Here is a 24,070-nt window from a genome sequence, read left to right as displayed (position 1 = left end):
TGGAATGAGGCAGAGCAATTCAGAATTTGAAATCCCATCTTTGACTTCCAGTGATGGGTAGAAAGGAGTAGGAAAATGTGTACAATCAGTGTGAAGTAAAGTTTGCAGCCTCACCCAAGTTTGACTAATTTGGGTTTGGCTTGTCTGGGTATTTACTGATGCAACTATTGAACTCATGCAGGTGAAGCCAAAGACTCAATTTTTATAGCAACCTGCAATCCGGTCTCTCTGTACTCGATGACCACACCTGGCAACGCCATACAATGCATGGATCTGTATGACATCTTCCCCCGGAATTCTGGTGGCTTCTGGCAACCTTTTGTGACAGTGGCTCCATTGGGTCAACCTCTACATGACCAGGTTGTGCTTCATGAGGAGCAGGTATTTGAAATTCTTGGTGACTTCTACCAGCTATTTCTCTGATAGTGATTAAGTGTATCGATTACAACAAAAATATAGAAAAGTTGTAACAGAGAAACAAGTTGCTTGACCTGACCATGCCATCACTAATTTACACTTGACCAAATATCCCTACTCAGTAAAACCCATTTATTCATTCACTTCTCCAATGTCACCTTGAATGGTGACACCATTTTTGCCTCTGCTGCTAACCCTCAAAATAAATGTTTCATTCTCACTTTCATTGTAAAGATGATTCTGCTGCCCTTTGTATCTATGTTCTTGAACCACCAACTATTAATCACAGGCAGCTTATTTTGCTGTCTCCTATCCTTCCATAATTATAAAATTTCCATCATATTGTCTTGTACGTCTGAACTAGACGCAGGTATATGCCTTGATTTTACTGATGGTGGAGCAAGCACGTGGCTGATCTGATTACTCCATATTCCTGCTCATCCCCAAGAGCCTTTCATCTTGTTGTGTATCAAGAATCTCTCCATCTCTGCCTTAAAAATAGTCAAAAACTCTGCTGCTAGCACTTTTTCTGGGAGAGAGATCCAAAGACTCGAGACCCACTGTGAGAAAAGACATTTGTGCTTTAAATAAGTGACTTTTTTTGTAAAGCAGTAAACTAGTTCCAGATTCTGTCATAAGAGGAAACATTATTTCCACAACCACCTCGCCAAGACCCCTCAGGATCTTATGTTTCAATCAAGTTGCATCTCACTCTTATAAACTTCAGTGGAGACAAGCTTGGCCTATCCAACTTCTGTGAAGACAACCATCTCATTCTAATTGTTCATTAGGTCAGTCTTCTTTGAACTGTTTCCAACATTGGCATCTTTCCTTAGATAAGGTGACAACTACTGTATACAGTGTTGCAGCTTTAGTTTGTATAATTGAAGCAAGATTTCCCTGTTTTGGGATTCAGTTCCCCTTGCAATAAATGATGAAATTCTATTAGCTTTCTTTATTACTTGCTGTACATATATACCAATGTCTGTGATTCCTGCACTAAGACACCCAGATCTCTCTGCATTACAGAGCTCAGCAATCTCTCACCTTGAGATAATATGCTTCATTTGTATTCTTCCTGCTAAATTAGGCAATCATAGAACAGTACAGCACAGAACAGGCCCTTCAGCCCACGATGTTGTGCCAACCAGTGATCCTCATGTATGCACCCTCAAATTTCTGTGACCATATGCATGTCCAGGAGTCTCTTAAATGTCCCCAATGACCTTGCTTCCACAACTGGTCTTGACAATGCATTCCATGCTCTCACAACTCTCTATGTAAAGAACCCGCCTCTGACATCCCCTCTATACTCTCCTCCAACCAGTTTAAAACTATGACCCCTCGTGTTAGCCATTTCTGCCCTGGGAAATAGTCTCTGGCTATCAACTCTATCTATGCCTCTCATTATCTTGTATACCTCAGTTAGGTCCCCTCTCCTCCTCCTTTTCTCCAATGAAAAAAGTCCGAGCTCAGTCAACCTCTCTTCATAAGATAAGCCCTCCAATCCAGGCAGCATCCTGGTAACCCTCCTCTGAACCCTCTCCAAAGCATCCACATCTTTCCTATAATAGGGCGACCAGAACTGGACGCAGTACTCCAAATGCGGTCTAACCAAAGTTTTATAGAGCTGCAACAAGATCTCACAACTCTTAAACTCAATCCCCCTGTTAATGAAAGCCAAAACACCATATGTTTTCTTAACTACCCTGTCCACTTGGGTGGCCATTTTAAGGGATCTATGTACCTGCACACCAAGATCCCTCTGTTCCTCCACACTGCCAAGAATCCTATCCTTAATCCGGTACTCAGCTTTCAAATTCGACCTTCCAAAATGCATCACCTCGCATTTATCCAGGTTGAACTCCACTCAGCCCATCTCTGCATCCTGTCAATGTCCCACTGCAACCTACAACAGCCCTCTAGACTGTCAACGGCACCTCCAACCTTTGTGTCGTCTGCAAACTTGTTGACCCATCCTTCAATCCCCTCATCCAAGTCATTAATAAAAATTACAAACAGTAGAAGCTCAAGGACAGAGCCCTGTGGAATACCACTCACCACAGACTTCCAGGCAGAATATTTTCCTTCTTCTACCACTCACTGTATTATGTTGGCCAGCCAGTTCTGTATCCAGACAGCTAAGTTCCCCTGTAGCCCATTCCTCCTGACCTTCTGAATGAGCCTACCTTGGGGGAACCTGATCAAATGCCTTGCTGAAGTCCATATACACCACATCCACAGCTCGACCCTCATCAACCTTTCTAGTCACATCCTCAAAGAACTCGTTAAGGTTTGTGAGGTATGACCTGCCCCTCACAAAGCCATGTTGACTCCATTTAATCAAGCCATGCTCTTCCAGATGGTCATAAATCCTATCCCTCAGAATCCTTTCTAACGCCTTGCAGGCGACAGACGTGAGACTGATGCGTCTGTAATTGCCGGGGATTTCCCTATTTCCTTTCTTGAAGAGTGGAATTACATTTGCCTCTCTCCAGTCCTCAGGTACGACTCCAGCGGAGAGCGAGGATGCAAAGATCTTCGCAAGTGGCGAAGCAATCGGATTTCTCGTTTCCCAAAGCAGCCGAGGACAAATCTGGTCTGGGCCTGGCGACTTGTCAATCTTAATGTTTGACAAAATTTTCAGCACATCAGCTTCCTCTATCTCTATCCATTCCAGCATGCACACCTGCTCTTCAAAGGTTTCATTCACTACAAAGTTCGTTTCTTTCGTAAAGACAGAAGCAAAAAACTCATTTAGGGCTTCCCCTACCTCCTCGGACTCCACACACAAGTTCCCTATGCTATCCCTGATCAGCCCTACTCTTTCTTTGACCATTCTCTTATTCCTCACATAAGTGTAAAGTGCCTTTGTGTTCTCCCTAGTCAGTTCTGCCAAACCTTTCTCGTGCCCCCTCCTGGCTCTCCTCAGACCATTTTTGAGCTCCTTCCTTGCCTGCATGTAATCCTCTAGAGCTGAGCTTGACCCTCGTTTCCTCCACCTTATATAAGCTACCTTCTTCCTTTTGACGAGAAGCTCCACCGCTCTCACATTATGTTCGATTTGCCAGATTTTTCTCCACCTCTTTAACTGATTGTATATCTATTTATAGCCTTCTAATGTCCTCTTACTGCCTATTTTTGTCATCAACAAACTCCCTTCAACCAAATCATTTATATAAATTGTAAAGAGTGGAAGCCCAAGCACTGATTTCTACAGCACACTACTTGCCATCGAGAAAGTAACCCATTTATGCTGACTTTGTTCCTTGTTTGCTTATCATTCATTCATCCATTCCAATATATGTTCGTTCCTATACTGTGAGCTTTTATTTTCTTCAATAACCTTGTCAAATGCCTTCTGGAAATCTGAGTATGGTAAATCCACCACATGTTGCCTCAAAGAAGTCCAATAAATTGGTTAAGCATGATTTCTCTTTCACAAAATCATGTCGGCTCTGCCTGATTATTCTGAATTCTTCGGGTTCCTCTCTAACACCTTTCACATGTTTAACTTGGACTTCCAGAAGGCATTCGACAAGGTACCTCACAAAAGGTTAAATTGTGGGATAAGAGGTCATGGTGTTGGAGAATAGAGAACTGGTTAATAGGCAGGATATAGCGAGTGGCGATGTGGGTTTCTTTTACAAGTCGGCAGTCTGTAACCAGTGGGATTCCACAGGGATCAGTGCTGGGATCACAACTGTTTAAATATATATTACTGACTTGGAGGAAGGAAACAAATGTGCTATAGCCAGATTTGCAGACAACAAAAATAGGTGGAAAAGCAGGTTGTGAGGAGGCAGCAAACAGTTTGCAGCCAGATATTGATTGGTTAAGTGAGTGGACAAGAGATTGGAAAATGAAGTGCAGTATATGAAAATGTGAAGATGTTCATTTTGGAAGGGAGAACGAAGAATATTATTTAAATGAAGAAAAACTACAGAAAGCTGCAAAACAAAGAGACTTGGGGGTACTGGTACACAAAACACACAAAGCTAGCACACAAGTAGAGCAGATAATCAGGAAGGTTAATGGAATGTTGCCCCTTATTTCTAAGTGATTGGAAAATAGGAGTAGAGAAGTCTTACAACTAATGTACAAAGTGCTGGTAAGACCACATCTGGAGTACTGTGAGCAGTTTTTGGTCCCCTTATTGAAGGAAAGATATTGCTTCGTTGGAGGCAGTTCAGGGAAGGTTCGCGAGTATGATCCCCATTTGGATGTGATGAGCAAAGGTTAGGACTCTAATGACTGGAGTTTAGAAGAGTGAAAGCTGATTCATTGAAACATGTAGAATTCTTAAGGGGCTTAGCAGGGTAAATATCGAGAGGGTGTATCCCCTCATGGGAGGACCAAAGGCATAGTCTCGGAATACATTTAAGGCTGAGATGAGGAGAACTGTCTTCTCTCAAAGGGTTGAGAGTCTTTGGAACTCCAGGCCACAGAGTCCTTGTGTACTTTTAAGGCTAAGATAGATAGATTCTTGATCAGACGGGAATCAAGGGCTATATGGGAAAGGCAGGAAAGTGGGCGTAAGCAATGTCAAATCACAACTGAACTTATTGAATGATAGAGCAGGCTTGGTGGACCCAATGGCTTACTTTTCTTATGATATGCATTAAGCTAACTGGCCCATAGTTTCCTGCTTTGTCTTTTTTCTTGAAGAAAAATAATCATATTTACACCAACCCATGGATGATTCCTGATACCTTACATTTGGCCAGTCATAACAGAGAACAGTACAGCGCAGGAACAGGCCCTTTGTTCCAATGGCTATGGCCACGATGATGCTTTTCTAAACTAACCCGATCTGCCCACGCATGGTGCAATCCCTGTTTTCCCCACCTGTTCATGTGTCAGCCTAAATGCCTCTTAAATGTCACTATTGTATCTGCTTCTACCACGTGTTCCAGGCACCCACCACCCTCTGTGTAAAAACAAAATTTACATTGCACATCTTCTTAAACATTTCCCCTCACATTAAACATATACCCCTTAGTATTTGATGTTTCAGTCCTGGGAAAAAAACTCCAAGTATCCACCCTATCCATGCCTCAATTCTGTGTACTTCCAGCAGGTCACCACTCAGCCTCCAACGCTCTCAAAAACAATTCAAGTTTGTCCAATCTCTCCGTATCGCTAGTACATTCCAAACCAGGGACCATCCTGGTAAAACTCTTTTGCATCGTCTCCAAGCCCTTCCGATAGTGTGGTGACCAGTACTGCACACAGTAATCAAAATATGGCCTAACTAAAGTCTTAAGCAGTTGCAACATAACCTGCCAACTTTTATTCTCAGTGCCCTGACTGATGAAGGTAAGTATGTTGTATGTCTCCTTTAAAGTTAAAAATCACACAACACCAGGTTATAGTCCAACAGATGTTGCATGATTTTTAACTTTGTACACCCCAGTTCAGCACTGGCTCTTCCAAAGTGTTTCTTCTTAACCACCTTACTCACTTGCGTTGCCACCTTCCGGGGGCTATGGACTTAGATCACAAAATCCTTCTAAATGTCAATGCTGCGAAGGATTTACTGAATACTTTCCTCTTCCATTTGAGCTCCCAAAATGCATCATCTCACTTAAACAGATTAAACTTCATCTACCATCTCTCTGTCCATCTTGCCAACTGATCTATGTTTTGCTGTATCCTTCCTCCCTGTGCACAACTCCACCAATTTTCTATCTGAGGCTAAAAATTTGATAGCACCCAGAAAAACACAGGATCACTTTTGCAAGTAATGCAGGCAACACACAAATTTTTCTGCCTGCTAATTCAAATAGAAACAGACTGCAATCCCATGCTAAGCACCATGTTGAGTTGTTACATGCCTCAGAGCCCAGCTTCATGCTAGGCTAGCTGCATATAAACCATTTGCCAGTTCTTAAAGTGGAGGTATATTCAGGCTGCAGCAGATAATAAAGCAGTTGTCAAAGGTCTCTGATGTAGTTTTGTGAGGAACTCAATGACCTCAAGTGATCAAGATTAGATTAGATTCCCTAAAGTGTGGGAACAGGACCTTCGGCCCAACCAGTCCACACCGACCCTCCGAAGAGTAACCCATCCAGACTCATTTCCCCTCTGACTAATGCACCTAACATTGTGGGCAATTTAGCATGGCCAATTCACCTGACCTGCACATCTTTGGACTGTGGGAGGGAACCCATGCAGTCACGGGAAGAATGTGCAAACTCCACACTGACAGTCGCCCGAGGCTGGAATCAAACCTAAGACCCTGGCGCTGTGGGGCAGCAGTGCTAACCACTGAGCCACCGTGACAGCCAATTCATTTTCAGTTGCCATATCCTTATAACTGAAGCATGAGCCTCTCACACACTCCCCATTTCACAATGTTTGAGATACTCAAACTGTCAAAATTTCCAGTTAATCACATTTCACACCACAGATTCTTAACTTGCTCTACCCTCATACACTGAGCACTACTGTAAGTCCAACATCCACATGTCAGAATTTGCATGCACGTTTTTTGAATTGTGTCAATTCAAAATGTGAAAATTGTTACGGCATTATAGTTTGTAAAGAAAGCTAATCTGGAACAATTATCCAAAAAAGCTAAGCGTTGTCAGCTATGCTGTTGATTGAAGAGAATCATCTCAACACCCAAGAAAAACATCTGAAAATGGCAACTGCTTCTCAATGGGGAGAAAGGGATAGGCATCCAGAGCTGCTGTATTCAACCTGGGTATAAAGCAGTTTTGTTAAACTGATGCAAAGAAGTTTTCCCTCAATTCCAGGACTTGTTCTCCTCAATCTACTTGTGGGAGCTGAAACAAACTGATAGCATCTCAGAATTAGGGGAGGCTTGGGTTCGTAATATTCCTTAACTAATTCTGTCAACTTTTAGAAGGTTTAGTATCTCGTGCTTCAGAGAAAGTTAGGCTCCTAATAACCGAAAAAGCTACAGGTCCACATGCTGTCAGGAAAATTATTTGTTGCTTGTCATCTGACCCAATGTAGTTTGCCCAGAAAAGAAAAACATTCTTTCCACATATTGGACCCAGTCTTCAATGGCAGGATCAAACGAGTCAAGCTTTCCAAATAACAGCATGATGCCAGAAATGCCTATCCTTTGCAACCAAATTTCTTCAGGAGCATGCTTTTCTCTCATTGCTGCTGCGCTAACTCCACAGAGACTGGTATCCTTTCACCAAGTAACCCTTTATTTACATATGGAAAATCCTTAACCCTGATCCAGCCCCCTCACAGCCAGCTCTGAGTGAACAGGATGTCTGACACTCCTGTTTTTTAAAAATATATTTTATTAAACAATTCACAGTTTACAAAACAGTTAATATTAACAGCGGTATACAGAGAAACAGCAATTTTACAAGGGAGAGGAGCAGCGAAGCTAGGCCCCAAACCCTACCGTTCAACCAGTTTTCAGGGAAATGAGGACAAACCTCAAATCCCAACACTCCTGTTTATATCTGACAGTCAGGGAATCCTAATTGGACCAGATTAACAGCCCCAATCAAGGAACTCATATTCTATGTCGTCCACATGAGGCTGACCTCATTGTAATCACTGGAGGAACATCCTCTCTCTGTTTGAATACAGAATCCATTACAGCTCCTGAATCTGACTTCAGATTTTCAACATCTTCACTTCAAAAAGAGAATCTTCAAGCAAGTCAGGACGATGACAATAATAAAGACTGATCTCATTTTCATCTTCATATTTAATTGCTTTCCTTAATTAGTTCAAATCTCTTTATCTGTGTTTCAGCTAATAGCGTTATCACTGTTTGCCTGAACAATATTTTCCACCTTGGGATTTTTCATTGTTGTAATGGACTCGAGTCCATTGAAATTACTCAACCAGATTTGAGTACCCAGCCAATTCAGCTGTCCAATTAGATTTTGCAATTCTTCCATTTCAGTTTTGGAAACCTTTGCATCTTTTTGTGAGGCACTATTTTCACTCATAGCAATGGGGCTAACATTTTCAAAATAAAATTGTTGATGCAAAGTGACACTTGACCCTTTCTGCCTGATTTTCAATCCAATGTACTTAAATGCTCCTGAAGCCTGACTTCCAATTTGGAATTCTGTTTTAAATCCACTTCGGACAATGTTTCAATTCACTGCCTCCACCCCACAAAATATCAACTATGTTCATCCTTTCCTCATAGGATACGTCCTTCATCCCAGAAGACAGGAGCTTTTTTCTGAACTGTTCCTATAGCAATTATATCAGTTCTTACAAATAAGGTGGCAAAGATTGCATGCAGTCCTGCAAATGTGTTTTCAGCAATACCCAGTACGGCTGCAGCTAAACTCTCCACCCTTACATTTCACTCCCTTACAATAAACAACATTCCACTTGCCTTCCTAATCACTTGCCTCACCTGCCCTATAGTGTTAAACTTGGATTTTTGGACAGCCAACTCCAAAGGTTTTTGTGTCTAAAGGGCCCAGACATGCTGAGCACATCTTTAACTCGTTAAGGCTTTCTAAATCTTGATCCTGCCATTTAACACTATATTCTACTGACCACTCTAGCAACGGAGACAATGGCCTGGCCTGGCAATTGCCAGACTATTAATCTGTGGACCTGGTTTTGAGTCCCGACTTGGTGTAATCTGGAAATAAGAGTCTAATGGTGACCATGAAACCATTGCCAATAGTCAGGGAAAAACCCATCTGGTTCACTAATGTGTTCAGTAGGGCAGGAAATCTGTCATCCTTACCTGGCCTGTGACCTGTGACTTCAGACTCTTAGCAAAGGGACGACCAGACTACTCTGGCCCCTAGGCATCATGGTGCCCCACAAACTCATCACCACACTGAATTTAAAGGACCCCGTACCACCAGCCAGCAGAACAAATGTCATATACAAAATACCCTGCAAGGACTGCAACAAACATTACATTGGATAAACATAGGATACATGACTACCAACTAGCCACAAAAGATATGACCAACGACCACTGTATCCATACACTCAGACGAAGAGGGACACCAGTTTGACTGGGATAATACATCCATCCTGGGACAGGCTAAACAAAGACACCCACGGGAATTCCTAGAGGCCTGGTATTCAAACCAAAACTCCATTAACAAGCGTTTGGATTTGGACTCCATTTACCACCCTCTCAGAAACAGAACTGGAAGTGATATGACCTACCACTACAAACCGCGACAGATAAATAGCAAGCGGGGCAGAACACCAGCGCTTCACCAGAGGCTTGCTGATGGTGTTACTGAGTATGACGACAAAATGTCTGAGAACAAATCTACCAGCTCAGCGAGCAAACTTACAATCCAAAGTGGTTGACTCTGAAATGCCTCTGGGCATTAGAGATGGCAATAAGTGCTGGTCCAGCCAATGATGCCCACATCCATGAATGAATTTAAAAAAAAACTCTTGAAAGGGACCCAATGCTATCCAAACATTTATTCTTCATACCTAATGAGAGTTTCCATTGAAGATTGTAAGGGATCATTTTATAACTGAGGCTGGAGGAGTGTACTGTCACGTCTGTCCCACTACTATACAGGTCACAACATAAAATATAAATACTTTTTCCATGATGGTCAAGTTACCAACAAAGTACATTATCTGGTTCTTTTAAACAAGAACTATCAACCAGGTTTTTTATTCTGTACAATTAATTTTAAAACAAAACTCATTCAATGAAGATGCAAGAATTGGATAACATAGTCAGTAACAAGTATAAATGCTTTACCCTCTAAATATCCCCTAATCATACACATATGCTCCAAGAAAAGAGAAAAAAAAGATTTATCTGGAGCGATTGGCTTTCTGAAATGCTTGCTAATGGGTTATTCTTGAAAACAAAATGAATGAACATTAAAATGTTCCAGAGTTTATTGCTCTGGTGTTCTGACTTATGTTGCCAACTCACAAAAACACGATTATCTCCTTTACAGAGTAACGTGATCCTGCTATTGAATTTGACCAATGGTGCAGTCAGTCGTATCATCTCTGGAGAAGAACAGCAAGCCCCCAAGAAAGCGTACTGGTGGGCGAATAGAGATGACAGGGTAAGCAGTCCAGTTTGTACACCTTGAAAGATACATGATTGTGTATCTTTCTGTATTTTTAAAAATTGTTTGATCTATGAAATAAGGAAAATTCAAATGGTGTTATGTCATGAATGGATTTTGTCCAGGATAATGAAAAACGAGTAGAGCCAGCAATGCTGCCCGCCTTAATAGCAATGGCAGACCATGTTATCTCTGACCACTACTTTGTAGTACTCCCTGCCCATGTTCTCCTCCCAAAGCTGCTTGTTTCTGGATCTGTAAAACTGAATATGCTACTCATGGCATAGTGGCATAATGGGGTGTTGGCTTTCAGTAGCAGAAGGATTGAGTGTAAGAGCCGTGTGGTTACCCTGCAGTTCTATAGAGCCCTGGTTAGACCACACTTGGAATATCGTGTTCAATTCTGGTCAACTGCTGCCTCACAGCACCAGCGTCCCAGGTTCAATTCCAGCCTCGGGTGAATGTGTGGAGTTTGCACATTCTCCCAGTGTCTGCGTGTTTCCTCTGGCTGCTCCGGTTTCCTCCCACAGTCCAAAGATGTGCAGGTCAGGTGAACTGGCCATGCTAAATTGCCTATAGTGTTAGGTGCATTAATTTGAGGGAAGTGGGTCTGGGTGGGTTACTCTTTGGAGGGGCGTGTGGAAAGATTGGGCCGAAGGGCCTGTTTCCACACTGTAGGGAATCTAACCTAATCTAATCTCATTATTGGAAGGATGTTGAAGCTTTAGAGATGGTGCAGAGGAGATTTACCAGGATGCTGCCCGGACTGGAGGTCATGTCTTACGAAGAAAGGTTGAGGGAGCTACAGCTTTTCTCATTGAAGCAAAGAAGGATGAGAGGTGACTTGATAGAGGTGTACAAGACGTTGAGAGGCATAGATAGAGTGGATAGCCAGAGACCTTTTGCCAGGGTGGAAATGGTTATCAGGAGAGGGCATAATTTTAAGGTGATTCACGGAAGGTTTGGAGAGATGTCAGAGGTTGGTTCTTTACACAGAGAGAAGGGCTTATGCCCGAAACGTCGATTCTCCTGTTCCCTGGATGCTGCCTGACCTGCTGCGCTTTTCCAGCAACACATTTTCAGGTCTTTACACAGAGTGCTGGGTGTGCGGAATGTACTGCCAGTGGTGGTAGTAGAATCAGGTATAATAGGAATGTTTAAGCGACACTTGGATAGGCACATGGATGATGTTGAAATGAAGGGTATGTAGATTACTTTGATCTTAGAGTAGGATAAAAGGTCAGCATTACATTGAGGGCTGAAGGGCCTGTTCTGTGCTTTTTTTTTGTTCTATATAATATCAAGGACACATAATCCTGAACCTCAGACAAATATCCTGCAGACATGTGTTCAAATTCCACCAAAGTAGATGCTGAGGTTTCTTTTGAAAACAAAATTTCCCAGTTACAGTGGTGAGATTTGAAGGCCTGTGTCTAGATCATTCAGCCTTTGGATTGCTGTCGAAAGTGTGTTGCTGGAAAAGCACAGGAGGTCAGGCAGCATCCGAGGAGCAGCAGAATTCCTGATGAAGGGCTTATGCCCAAAATGTCGATTCTCCTGCTCCTCGGATGCTGCCTGACCTGCTGTGCTTTTCCAGCAACATACTCTCGACTTTGATCACCAGCATCTGCAGTCCTCACTTTCTCCTTTGGATTACTGGCCCAGTAACATAACCACATGCTACTGGAGCACTGGCAGACAGGTTTAACCATTCACCATTCCAGGATTATCCTGGATGCAAAGTTAACTCCCCTTTTCTGTTTCCTCCTGCAAAACTACATTTGAAACCCTCTGCCCTGTCCCCTCCACCCTCACGTCCAACAACAAGCATGAAAAGCTCATGGGAGTCTTTATCATCAAGATTGAGACCATCTGATCAGCTGCCTCCCTTCTTCCCCCCAACTCAGTGGTCAAAAGTGGGAATACTCCCCATTTGCCCAACCCTGAATTCATATCTGTCTCTGATTTCTCATCTATCTCACTTATAAACATAAAATCATCCAACACAGAAGAGGCTCTTCAGCCCATTGAATCTGTACTGCCAAAAATATATTGCTACCTACACTAGGCCCATTTCCTACACTAGGCCTAGAATGTTATGACACTTCAAGTGCTCAACCAAGTACTTTTAAAGGTTGTGAGGTTTCCCAGCCTCAACTACACTCCCAGGCACGGCATTTCAGATCCCCCATCGTCCTTTGGGTGAAAAAACAATTCCTCAAATCTCTTCTGCATCTCCTGTCTTTCACTTGAAAAATTAAACACCCTTGCTATTGACCCTTCTGTTTGAACTTATCTTGCACATCAGACCCACCACCTTCCTTCAATCAAACAAAAAAAACAAAAGAACTGTGGATGCTGGAAATCAGAAAGAAATACAGAACTTGCCAGAAAAACTCAGCAGCTCTCTGCTGACTAGAGTCATACCGGCACACAGGAAGATGGTTGTGCTTGTTAGAGGTCAGTCATTTCAGCTCCAGGACATCTCTGTTCTTCAGGGTAGTGTCGAACATCTTGAATTTCATCTCTTAACAACCTTTGCATCAAACTATTCTTCCTAACATCTCCCCTTGCTCTATTGATGTTGATTTTAAGTTAAGATTAATTATCACTCAATCACCAATAGATATAGAGATAATCTTTCAGGGTTTATACAGCTGTAAAGTCTGGAAGGTGATGAATAGTATCTCCATCGCAGTTACATTTTTAAGCAAGGCAATTACATGATTTCTTAACTTTTCATTTACAGAACATTTACAAAATGTGCAGAGAATTTTCACACAAAAATTGGCTGGTGTTCTACAAGAAACAAGGGTAAGAATTCATTTATCTTCTTCAAAGTACGTGTTCCCATTCTTGTTAGCAAGCTTGCATTTTTTATCAGAACTGCAGCCATGTACGTCAGGTCTGTGTACTAGCCCACTGCCTGTACTTATCTTGGAAACTAGCCTTGCTGCGTAAATGCAGTACCTTGTGTGATCCTGAACAGTAAGATTGAGAGAGGTCTGGGTTCACTCCATGCAGTCTTACTAAGTGAACGAATAAATAAGTAAACAATGTAATTCGCTGACCCTTTTGGGATTTGTTTATTCATATAAGATTGGAGGTGGGAATCAGCAATGTTTGCAATTGCTCCTGCAGTAAAATATCCAGAAGACATGACAAGATAAAACAAAACCTTTTCTATCTTTGTCACTGAAGGTGGATGTTTTCACCCCTGTTATGTTTGCCTGCAAGCAATATATGTCAAAAATGGACAGATTTCAACAAAACGTGGCATAAATAGGGTATGGCCAAGAAACGCTGGTTAGTTTATGGCAATGATAACGATTCATGGAATTTGTGTAGTTTGTGGAATTTTTTTAAAGATTCATTACCATTGGGAGATAGGGTTAATTAACCTTGTTTGGCATGTGTTAATTTTCAATGTTATTGATTGTCACAGTTGTCAAAAAGAAATCAAAATTAAACAAAAATCAAACCCAGAGCAGGTTATTGGATATGGACAAGTCTGCAGCATCCCTGGTCTGACAGCAACTCTAAGTTAAAAGATTTATTCTCTCTGCTTTGTAGTTCTAGAGCATCAAGCAGCTGTGGAAAAGTGTCAAGATTCTGAAGAAGAGTCTTTGTTTGACTCATTCGTGTAGTGTGGGCATCACTGACCGGCCAGCATTTTTATTGCCCATCTGTAGTTGCCCTTGAGAATGTGATGGTAAACTGCCTGTTGTCCATGTTTCCATCAAGGCTGAGTGGCCCTGTCAAAACTCATCTGGACATCACTGAGCAGGATATTGCTGAGCAGGAGCTGCTGGATAGCACTGATGATGCCTTCCATCACTTTACTGATGATCAACAGTAAACTGACGAGGTGGTAATTCACTGGATTTGTCCTGCTTTTTATGTGCAGGGCATACCTGGGCAATTTTCAACATTGTTGGGTAGATACCAGAGTGGTAACTGTACTGGAATAACTTGGCTACAGGAGTCACAAGTTCTGGAGCATAAATCTTCAGTATTATTGCCAAAATGTTGTAGCCTTTGCAATCTCCAGTGCTTCCAACCATTTCTTGCTATCACTTAGAGTGAATCAAATTGGTTGAAGACTGGTATCTGTGATACTGGGAACCACGGAAGGAGGCTGAAATGACTCATCCATTTGGCACCTCTGGCTGAAGATTACTGAGTTGTATAAGACTTGAAACATTAACTCTGTTTATCTCTCCACAGATGTTGCCACATTTGCTGAGCTTCTCAGCACTTCCTATTTTTATTTCAGATTGCCAAATCTGCAGTATTTTGCTTTAAAGTGACGATAGCATTAGTTGTAAATATTGTCTAGAAAAACAAGGGAGTTCTTGAATCTTTTGCAACCACCTGGGGGAGTTAGGGAATTCTCAGTTTAATATCTCAGCTGAGACATATTACTCCTGATAGTGTGGCCCACTCTCAGTATAAGCTGTGCGTACAGAGGAACCTCAGTTATCCGAAGGACATGGGTGGGAAGTATTTCGTTTAGTTAATCAAATTCTGGATAATCAAATGCCGGATAACATAGTTTAGCCAAGTATCGGGATTTATCGGGACATTGCAATCTTGCCAGATAATCCGATCTAGAATTCATACAGTGTGGAAATAGCCCTTCGGCCCAACAGGTCCACACCGACCCTCCAAAGAGTAACCCACTCAGACCCTTACCCCTACCACCTGATATTTATCCGTGCCTAATGCACCTACACATCCCTGAATGCTACGGGCAATTTAGCATGGCCAATTCACCTATTCTGTACATCTTTGGACCATGGGAGGAAACCGGAGCACCTGGAGAAAACCCACGCAGACACGGGGCGAATGTGCAAACTCCACACAGTCGGTTGCCTGAGGTTGGAATCAAAACCAGGTCCCTGGTGCTGTGAGGCAACAATGCTAACAACTTGAGCCACCATGCTGCCCCAAACTCAGATAAACACATGCCGGGTAATCGATGTTCCTCTGTACCAGGCTAATAATAAGGTTGTGGGATGGGATATGAACCCAAAATCATTTGATTCAGAGGCAAGAGCCACTGATTATCCACTTAGATAAGATACCAGAGTAACAGACAAGGTACTGTTGCCTAAAGGTACTACTACATTGATGTTTTCAAAATACAAGAGGAGAAGACTAAGAGCAAAAAGAGAGAAAGGCGTGGAATTATGAAAAAATAGTCACAGAATCAGAAAATGGGAAACATGAACAGAAGGAGGACATTCTTCCCCTCAGGACTGCCCCACCATTCTATAACATCATGACTGATCTTTTCCAGGCTTCAACTCCTCCTTCATGTCAGCTCTTTAAAGCCCCCAACTCCCCAATATTTAAATACTCTATCTACCTCATTTTTAGTTTCAATGATCAAGCCTCCGCAGAATTACAGACATTTACTGCCCTCTGAGAGAAGAAATTCTTTCCATCTCAGTTTTAAATGGACGTCCATAGGTTCTGTAACTATGTCTCCTTGTTCGAGATTTCCTCCACTGGTCATAGAATCCCCTGCTGTGCAGAAAGCGGCCATTTGGCCCATCGCATCTACACTGACTTTCTGAAGAACATCTCACCCAGACCCCATCTCCATCACCCCACATGGAGTTTTCACCATGGCTCACCTACCTAACTTGCACATCCCTGAACACTACCGGGCAATTTTTTAGCTTGCCCAATCAACCTAACCTCCATACCTTTAGTCTGTGGGAGGAAGCCAGAGCACCCAGAGGAAGCCCATGCAGACACTGAGAAAACATGCAAACTCCACGCAGCCACATAGAGAATGGAACTAAACTCAGGTGCCTGATGCTGTGAGGCAGCAGTGCTAACCACTCTGCCAATGTCCTGTCACCAGTGGAAACATCTTCTCATTAGCTACCCTATCAAGCCACTTCAGAATCTTATATCTTTGGAGAATATCAACTTTCATTCATCTAAACTCTTGAATAAAGGTCTCACCTGTTCACCCAAAAAACAATTCGATTCATTAAATAAATCAGCCTAGTGAATCTCTTTAAACTGCCTACTATACCATTATATCCTTTCTTAAATACAAGGACTAAAGCTGTGCACACAGCTCCTGGTTTAGTCTCACCAATACCCTGCACAGTTGCAGCAAGACTTACCTCTGTTTAAAGGTAATAAACCAGGTAATAACTTGCAATAAAGGCCAAACTTTCATTTCCTTCTTAATAACTTACTGCACCTGCATGCGAACCTTTGATGTTTAGTGCACAAGAACACCAAGATTCCTCTGTGATGCACTTTTCTGGAGTGTCTCTCTATTTAAACAGTAGTCTGCTTATTGATTCTTCCTAACAATGTGTATGATCTCACAATTTTCTATATTAAACTCCATCTGCCAAGTTTTGCCCACTCACTCGACCTAATTGCAGATTATTATGTCTTCATCACAATGTGTCCTCTCACCGATCATTGCATCATCAGTATATTTGGATACAGTGCACTGTGTTCCCATCTCCAAGTCATGAGTATTGGTTATGAACAATTGAGCCTCTAGAACACAACCATGTCTCCCAACAGGTTACATCTTGAAACCTGATAAAGGCCCATTAATCCTAACTCTATGTTTTCTGTGTGTTAACTAATCTTCAGTCCATGCTAGTACATTGGCCCCAATACTATGAGCTCCTACCTTGTACAATAAACTTTTATGTGGTATCTTATCGAATGCCTTCTGGAAATCTAAATACGCTATATCTACCAGTTCCCATTTATCAAAGAACTCTATCTAAGTTGTCAAACATGGTATGTCTTTCCCAAAACCTTGTTGACTGTTTGTGTTAGGCTTTCCTGAATATGCTGTTATTTCATCATAGACCATAAAAAAGGAAGCCCTCCGCTTCTTTCTTTCCCGCCGTACCGACCAGTACCCTTCCACTGACACCCTCCTTCGACTGACTGAACTGGTCCTCACCCTGAACAACTTCTCTTTCCAATCCTCCCACTTCCTCCAAACGAAAGGAGTAGCCATGGGCACCCGCATGGGCCCCAGCTATGCCTGCCTCTTCATAGGATATGTGGAACAATCCATCTTCTGCAACTACACTGGCCCCACCCCCCATCTTTTCCTCCGCTACATCGATGACTGTATCGGCGCCGCCTCGTGCTCCCACGAGGAGGTTGAACAGTTCATCCACTTCACCAACACCTTCCACCCCGACCTCAAATTCACCTGGACAGTCTCAGATTCCTCCCTCCCCTTCCTCGACCTTTCTATTTCTATCTCAGGCGACCGAATCAACACGGACATCTACTACAAACCGACCGACTCCCACAGCTACCTGGACTACACCTCCTCCCATCCTGCCCCCTGTAAAAACGCCATCCCATTCTCCCAATTCCTTCGACTCCGCCGCATCTGCTCCCAGGAGGACCAGTTCCAAAAACGCACAACCCAGATGGCCTCCTTCTTCAAGGACCGCAATTTCCCCCCCGACGTGGTCGACGATGCCCTCCACCGCATCTCTTCCACTTCCCGCTCCTCCGCCCTTGAACCCCGCCCCTCCAACCGCCACCAGGACAGAACCCCACTGGTCCTCACCTACCACCCCACCAATCTCCATGTACAGCGCATCATCCGCCGTCATTTCCGCTACCTCCAAACGGACCCCACCACCAAGGATATATTTCCCTCCTCCCCTATCAGCATTCCGTAAAGACCACTCCCTCCGTGACTCCCTCGTCAGATCCACACCCCCCACCAACCCAACCTCCACTCCCGGCACCTTCCCCTGCAACCGCAGGAGGTGCAAGACTTGCGCCCACACCTCCCCCCTCACCTCCCTCCAAGGCCCCAAAGGAAACTTCCATATCCGCCACAGATTCACCTGCACCTCCACACATATCATCTATTGCATCCTCTGCACCCGATGTGGCCTCCTCTATATTGGGGAGACAGGCCGGCTACTTGCGGAGCGTTTCAGAGAACACCTCTGGGACACCCGGACCAACCAACCCAACCACCCTGTAGCTCAACATTTCAATTCCCCCTCCCACTCCACCAAGGATATGCAGGTCTTTGGACTTCTCCATCGTCAGACCACAATAAAACGACGGTTGGAGGAAGAACGCCTCATCTTCCGGCTAGGAACCCTCCAACCACAAGAGATGAACTCGGATTTCACCAGTTTCCTCATTTCCCCTCCCCCCAGCCTGTCTCAGTCAAATCCATCAAATTCAGCACCGCCTTCCTAACCTGCAATCTTCTTCCCGACCTCTCCGCCCCCACCCCAGTCTGACCTATCACCCTCACCTTGACCTCTTTCCACCTATCACATTTCCGACGCCCCTCCCCCAAGTCCCTCCTCCCTACCTTTTATCTTAGCCTGCTGGACAAACTTTCCTCATTCCTGAAGAAGGGCTTATGCCTGAAACGTCGATTCTCCTGTTCCCTGGATGCTGCCTGACCTGCTGCGCTTTTCCAGCAACACATTTCCAGCTCTGATCTCCAGCATCTGCAGACCTCACTTTCTCCATAAAAAAAGGAACAAGAGTAAGCTATTTGGCCCCTTGAACTTGCTCTGCCATTCAATAGGATCATGACTGAGCTGAAAATGTGTTGCTAGAAAAGCGCAGCAGGTCAGGCAGCATCCAAGGAACAGGAGAACCGACGTTTTGGGCATAAGCCCTTCTTCAGGAATGTTGGATCATGACTAATCCAACATTCTTCATATCCACTCTCCTGCTATTTCCCCATAATAGTTGATTCCCCCGACTGATCAAGAATCTATCTATCCTAGCCTGCACAAGGACTCCCCCCGTCTCTCCCAACAGCTCTCTGTGGCAAGGAGTTCCAAAGTCTCTCAATCCTCTGAGAAGAAATTCCTCCTCATCTCAGTCTTAAATTGGAGCCCCTTTGTACCCTGTGGTTCTAGACTCACCCATGAGGTGAAACATCCTCTCAGCATTTACGCTGTCATTCTCTTAAGAATCACATATTTTTCAATGAGATCACCTCTCATTCTTTGAAACTTGAGTGAGTCCCAACGTGTTTAATGTTTGCTCATAAGACAATCCCACAATACCAGGGATCACATAATAAATCTTCTCATTAAATAAGGGGAACAATATTACTCACAGTATTCAAGAAGTAGTCTCACCAGCAGCTAAAATAGTTGCAGTAATACTTGCTCACTCTTATTCTCTAACTGCCTTGAAATAAGGATCAATGTTCCATTTGACTTCCTTATTACCTTGCTGCCTCTGTGTGTTAGCTTTCTGTTTTATCGTGCACAGGTTCCCCTCCACCCACCCCGTGTCCCTTTTTGTTGCAGCTTTCTGCAGTTTATCTCTATTTAAATAATATTGTATTCTTCTTTGAGTTGTTCTCCCTTCCAACATGAACAACTTAACACTTTCCCACATTACACTCCATTTGACAACTTAATTGCCCACCAACGTAACCTGTAGAGTCACAAAATCCCTTCAGTGTGGAAACAGGCCATTTGGCCCAACAGGTCCACACCAACCTTCCAAAGAGTAACCCTCCCAGACCCATTTCCCTACCCTATTACTCTATATGTACCCCTGACTAATGCACCTAACCTACACATCCCTAAAGACGATGGGCAATTTAGCATGGCCAATTCACTTCACCTGCACATCTTTGGATTGTGGGAGGAAACCGGAGCACCCTGAGGAAACTATGTAGACATGGGCAGAATGTACAAACTCTACACAGACAGTCACCTGAGGCTGGAATCAAACACGGGTCCCTGGCGCTGTGAGGCAGCAGTGCTAATCACTGAGCCACTGTGTCGCCCCACGTATCTCTCCGTAAACTGTTTGTGTCTCTGTCAACCTGCCAATCCATCCATTTTTGTGTCATCTGCAAATTTGGCAAAGTGCATTCACTTCCTCCTAAGACACAGTATCGAGGTACATTTGTCCTGCCTGCCTGATGTGTAGCAGCTGAGACTCCAACTGAGCTGATGTTCCTTGAGCATTAAGCACGTGCTGAATTAAACCACTTGCCATTTGAAGAAGCACAGAAGAATACCTACCAATCACCTACCTACTTTCCTGTGATACCAAACTTTGGCTCTGACAGTTAGAAATAGATTGAAGAGGGCTCCCTCTCCCACTGGTTAGTATTTCCCATTACCACTACCTTTCTCACATACGTCAGCTCTCAGTATGCTGGGCTTCTCTCTCAAATACTGTAATTTATTTCCCTCTGATGTTGTCCTTCTCACACTGGTCTGCTTTCTCAGAATTGTTAACTTAGAGCAGTTTTCAGTTGCCGAAGTGAACCGAGACAATGGGTAAATGACAGAATTTGTCATGCGTGTCGTACAGTGCTTTTGGCCTAACAGCCTATCTCAGTTTCAATTCCTACAGCCATATTTAATCATGAAATTGCCTGTGTAATTTTGACCAGTGCCTACCAATGGCAGAACAATATAATTTCATCATGGCAAGTTTAGACACTTTCCATTGTAATGGCAACATCAAAGTGATTTTATGTTTGGTTTGGTTTCAGTGACTTATTTTAGGTGTGTTCACTTTCCTTGATTCCACATGCTGCTTCATATAGATGTAGACTCCCTTGTGTTAGATTGTAATAGATTGTTGAGAACATTGAGAACTGTGGGGTGTCAATAGCAGATTCTCCACCATGTGTTCTTAACAGTTTCAGAAATTACAGTGGTTTTGAGAGTCAAACCTGGAAAAGACATTTTATTTGCTGTCATTAGAAGCTGCTTGATGAGGATGTTGATTGACAGATGCCTCTATTTTATAGGACTTCCTTGGATGTGTTGGATGTTCTCGAGGCCCGTAGCCACTCTATAACTCTGCCAATTGAAGTTAACTCTGTTCATTTGGTGGCTGAAGACAGGTGGTTGTTGGTGGAAAGTAAGACAAACAAGTGAGTGCAGCACATCTCTTTCACCTTGTCTCCATCATTCAGCTGTCATCGTTTTATGCATTGCAATCAACTTTCATCTCAAATTGCCCCTCAAAATCTCCTTTGCTCCATGGAAACTAATTATATCCAGCCAAATGTTGTAACTAAATCCCTCATCCCTGGAACAATTGTCGTAAATCTCCTCCACACCCTTGTCAAAAAGCTCATCCTTTTTTTACTAAAAGCTGTTCCTCGGCTCAAAGAGACACTGTCCCTGATTTTTTTTTCAGAGGAGCAATAAACCGGGTCGGTCTCCGATCAGTCTGGTTTGGTACAGAGATGAAAAGGATTTTGAGATGCCTTTTGTTTATATGTAAACAGAAGTGGTCATGCTTTAGAAGTGACCTGTATAAAGAGAGGGGAGTGGTCAGCTCTCTCGCTCGCAGAGCTGAGCAGTTTTAGTTCGATTTTGAACTGGGAAGTTCAACAGGGAGCTTTGTGGAAACTCTCTCTCTTTTCTGCCCTTCAACTTCAACCTGTAAGCATGAGTTCCATTTATTCTGGGTTTTAAAGGGAGTTTGCTTGTTGGTACTGTTGTGTATATTCAGAACAGCATATCCACTAGTTGGATAGGCTGAGTTCTGTGGGGGTTCTTTATTCTGTTCTTTGTGTTTCATTGTGTAATTTTGTGAATAAATATTTTGTCTGTTTTAAAATCTAGTAGTCAACCTAGCTAACATACTCTGGGTAATTTCCACTGTACCCTTACCAAAATAAAATGCAAAGTTATGTCTAGGCTGCCTGTTTTGAGTGGTCTGGTCTAAGTCCATAACACCCTCAAATTCTTCCAAAGGTGTGGCCACCAGAATTGAACACAATATAGTTGAGGCCGGACCAGAGCTTTATAAAGTACAACTTCCTTTCTGTTGTATCAATGCCTTCACTTAAGAAGGCCAAACTAATTTGGCAGTGGGACAGGATATGGAGTGAAGGTGAAGTTGAAGGTTATGCCTAGACAAATGTAGAAGAAAAATTGAGGCACTGTGGAAGGCAGGACATGTAAAGTTAAAGCACAAGAAAACATTACAAAGCTAGGTGACATTTATTTTAACGCAAAAAATCTTGCGATACAGGCAGATGAGGATATTGGTCCCAGTGGGTGAAAAGCAAGGCTTGTAGGTGTATGAAATGCTGGGTGACTAGTAAAGTTGAGGAACTGGTCAGGAACAAGAAGGAAGCATATGTCAGGCATATACAGCAGGGATCGAGTGTGTCCCTAAAGGAGTATAAAGGCAATCGGAGTGTACTTAAGAGGAAATCGGGAGGGCACAAAGAGGACATAAGATAGCTTCAGCAAATAGGGTTAAGGCGATTCCAAAGGGTTTCTACAAATACAATAAGGACAAAAGGGTAACTAGGGAGAGAATAGGGCCTCTTTAAGATCAGCAGGGCTGCCTATGTGGAACCGCAGGAGATGGGTGAGATACTAAACAAATATTTCGCATCGGTGTTTACTATGGAGAAGGCTACGGAAACTTAGGGAAATAAATAGCAATATCTTGAAAAGTGTTCACATTTCAGAGGAGGAAGTGCAGGATGTCTTAAAATGCATAACGGTGGATAAATCCCCTGGGACCAGATCAGGTCTACTCTAATGTGGTGACTGAACAGCATACAATACTCCAATATAGCCTAACTAAACTTTCATATAGCTTGTTATACAGGACTTGTCTGCCTTCAATCCCAATGACCTAAGTCCTTCCCTTTCTATAACTTCTGCATCACTATCAGAATGGTACAATTGTCCTCCACCATGAAACCTGAAGCAAAATATTGATTTAGTGATGCCACCAGTTTTGTGTTCCCCATTAATAACTTGCCAGTCTCATCCTCCAAGTGACCAACATTCACTTAAGCTACTCTCTTTCCTTTCATATATTTATAGAAGCTTTTACTATGTGTTCTTATATTTTAGACTTGTCTTCCATCATAATTTACCTTCGCTCTTTATATGACTTTTTCTTAGTAAACCTTTGTTGATCTTTACAAGTTTCCCAATGTTCCAGTTCCCACTTGCCTTTGCAACATGGTATGCCCTAGTGTTTGATTTTATATAATCTTTAACCTCCTTGCTTAGCCATTGATTTGTTTTTTCCTCTCTGACAATCTTCATTCCTTTCTGGAATATATTTTAGTTGGCAGCATCTCCTGAGTATCTCCTGAATGAATTTGATGAACTCTCTCTGATGCTACCCTTGTCAATTTGTTCAAGAATGTAAGAGAGCTTCTGATTGAGGAAATTTAGTGAGTTGGATCCAAAATTGGCTATGTGGCAGGAGGCAGAAGGTGATGGTCGAGGAGTTTTTTTTGTGACTGGAAGCCTGTGTTCAGTGGCATGCTGCAAGGTTCAGTGCTGAGCCCCATTCTGTTTGTAGTGTACATTAATGATCTAAACATGAAGAATCAGTAAGTTTGCAGATGACGCAGAAATTGGTGGATTCATGTCCTGCTGCAGGCCATGAACAAATGATCAAAGTTGATATTTCTGTGCAGTACCATTTGTGGGTGACCTTTTAAACTCTGGCCCTGCCTCAGGTGCATGTAATAGATCTGACAGTACTGCTTCAAATAAGAGCAGGTTTGCCTCAGGACCAATATTAATTCCTGAATCAACATCACAGAAACAGATTACCTAGTCATTACTACATTGCTGTTTGAGGTATGC

General features: G+C 43.0%; 1 protein-coding gene across 4 annotated transcripts in view; it reads left to right on the top strand.

The window, feature by feature from the left end:
• vwa8 (von Willebrand factor A domain containing 8) overlaps nt 1-24,070 on the top strand; it is a 367,132-nt gene that overhangs the window by 235,700 nt on the left and 107,362 nt on the right. For 3 of the 4 annotated variants that reach the window (XM_087993166.1, XM_087993165.1, XM_087993167.1), the window contains 4 exons: nt 182-381; nt 10,338-10,451; nt 13,204-13,268; nt 21,241-21,366. In XM_087993166.1, the coding sequence (XP_087849292.1) occupies nt 182-381; nt 10,338-10,451; nt 13,204-13,268; nt 21,241-21,366 (505 nt within the window). The remainder of the gene's footprint in view (nt 1-181; nt 382-10,337; nt 10,452-13,203; nt 13,269-21,240; nt 21,367-24,070) is intronic. The other variant, XM_087993168.1, reaches the window with a different exon arrangement.

Source organism: Chiloscyllium plagiosum, unplaced genomic scaffold (assembly GCF_037043375.1).
Source record: "Chiloscyllium plagiosum isolate Xiang-an unplaced genomic scaffold, Cpla_swu_hap1 HiC_scaffold_12, whole genome shotgun sequence".
NCBI lineage: Eukaryota > Metazoa > Chordata > Chondrichthyes > Orectolobiformes > Hemiscylliidae > Chiloscyllium > Chiloscyllium plagiosum.
This window is presented reverse-complemented; position numbering and strand designations above follow the sequence as displayed.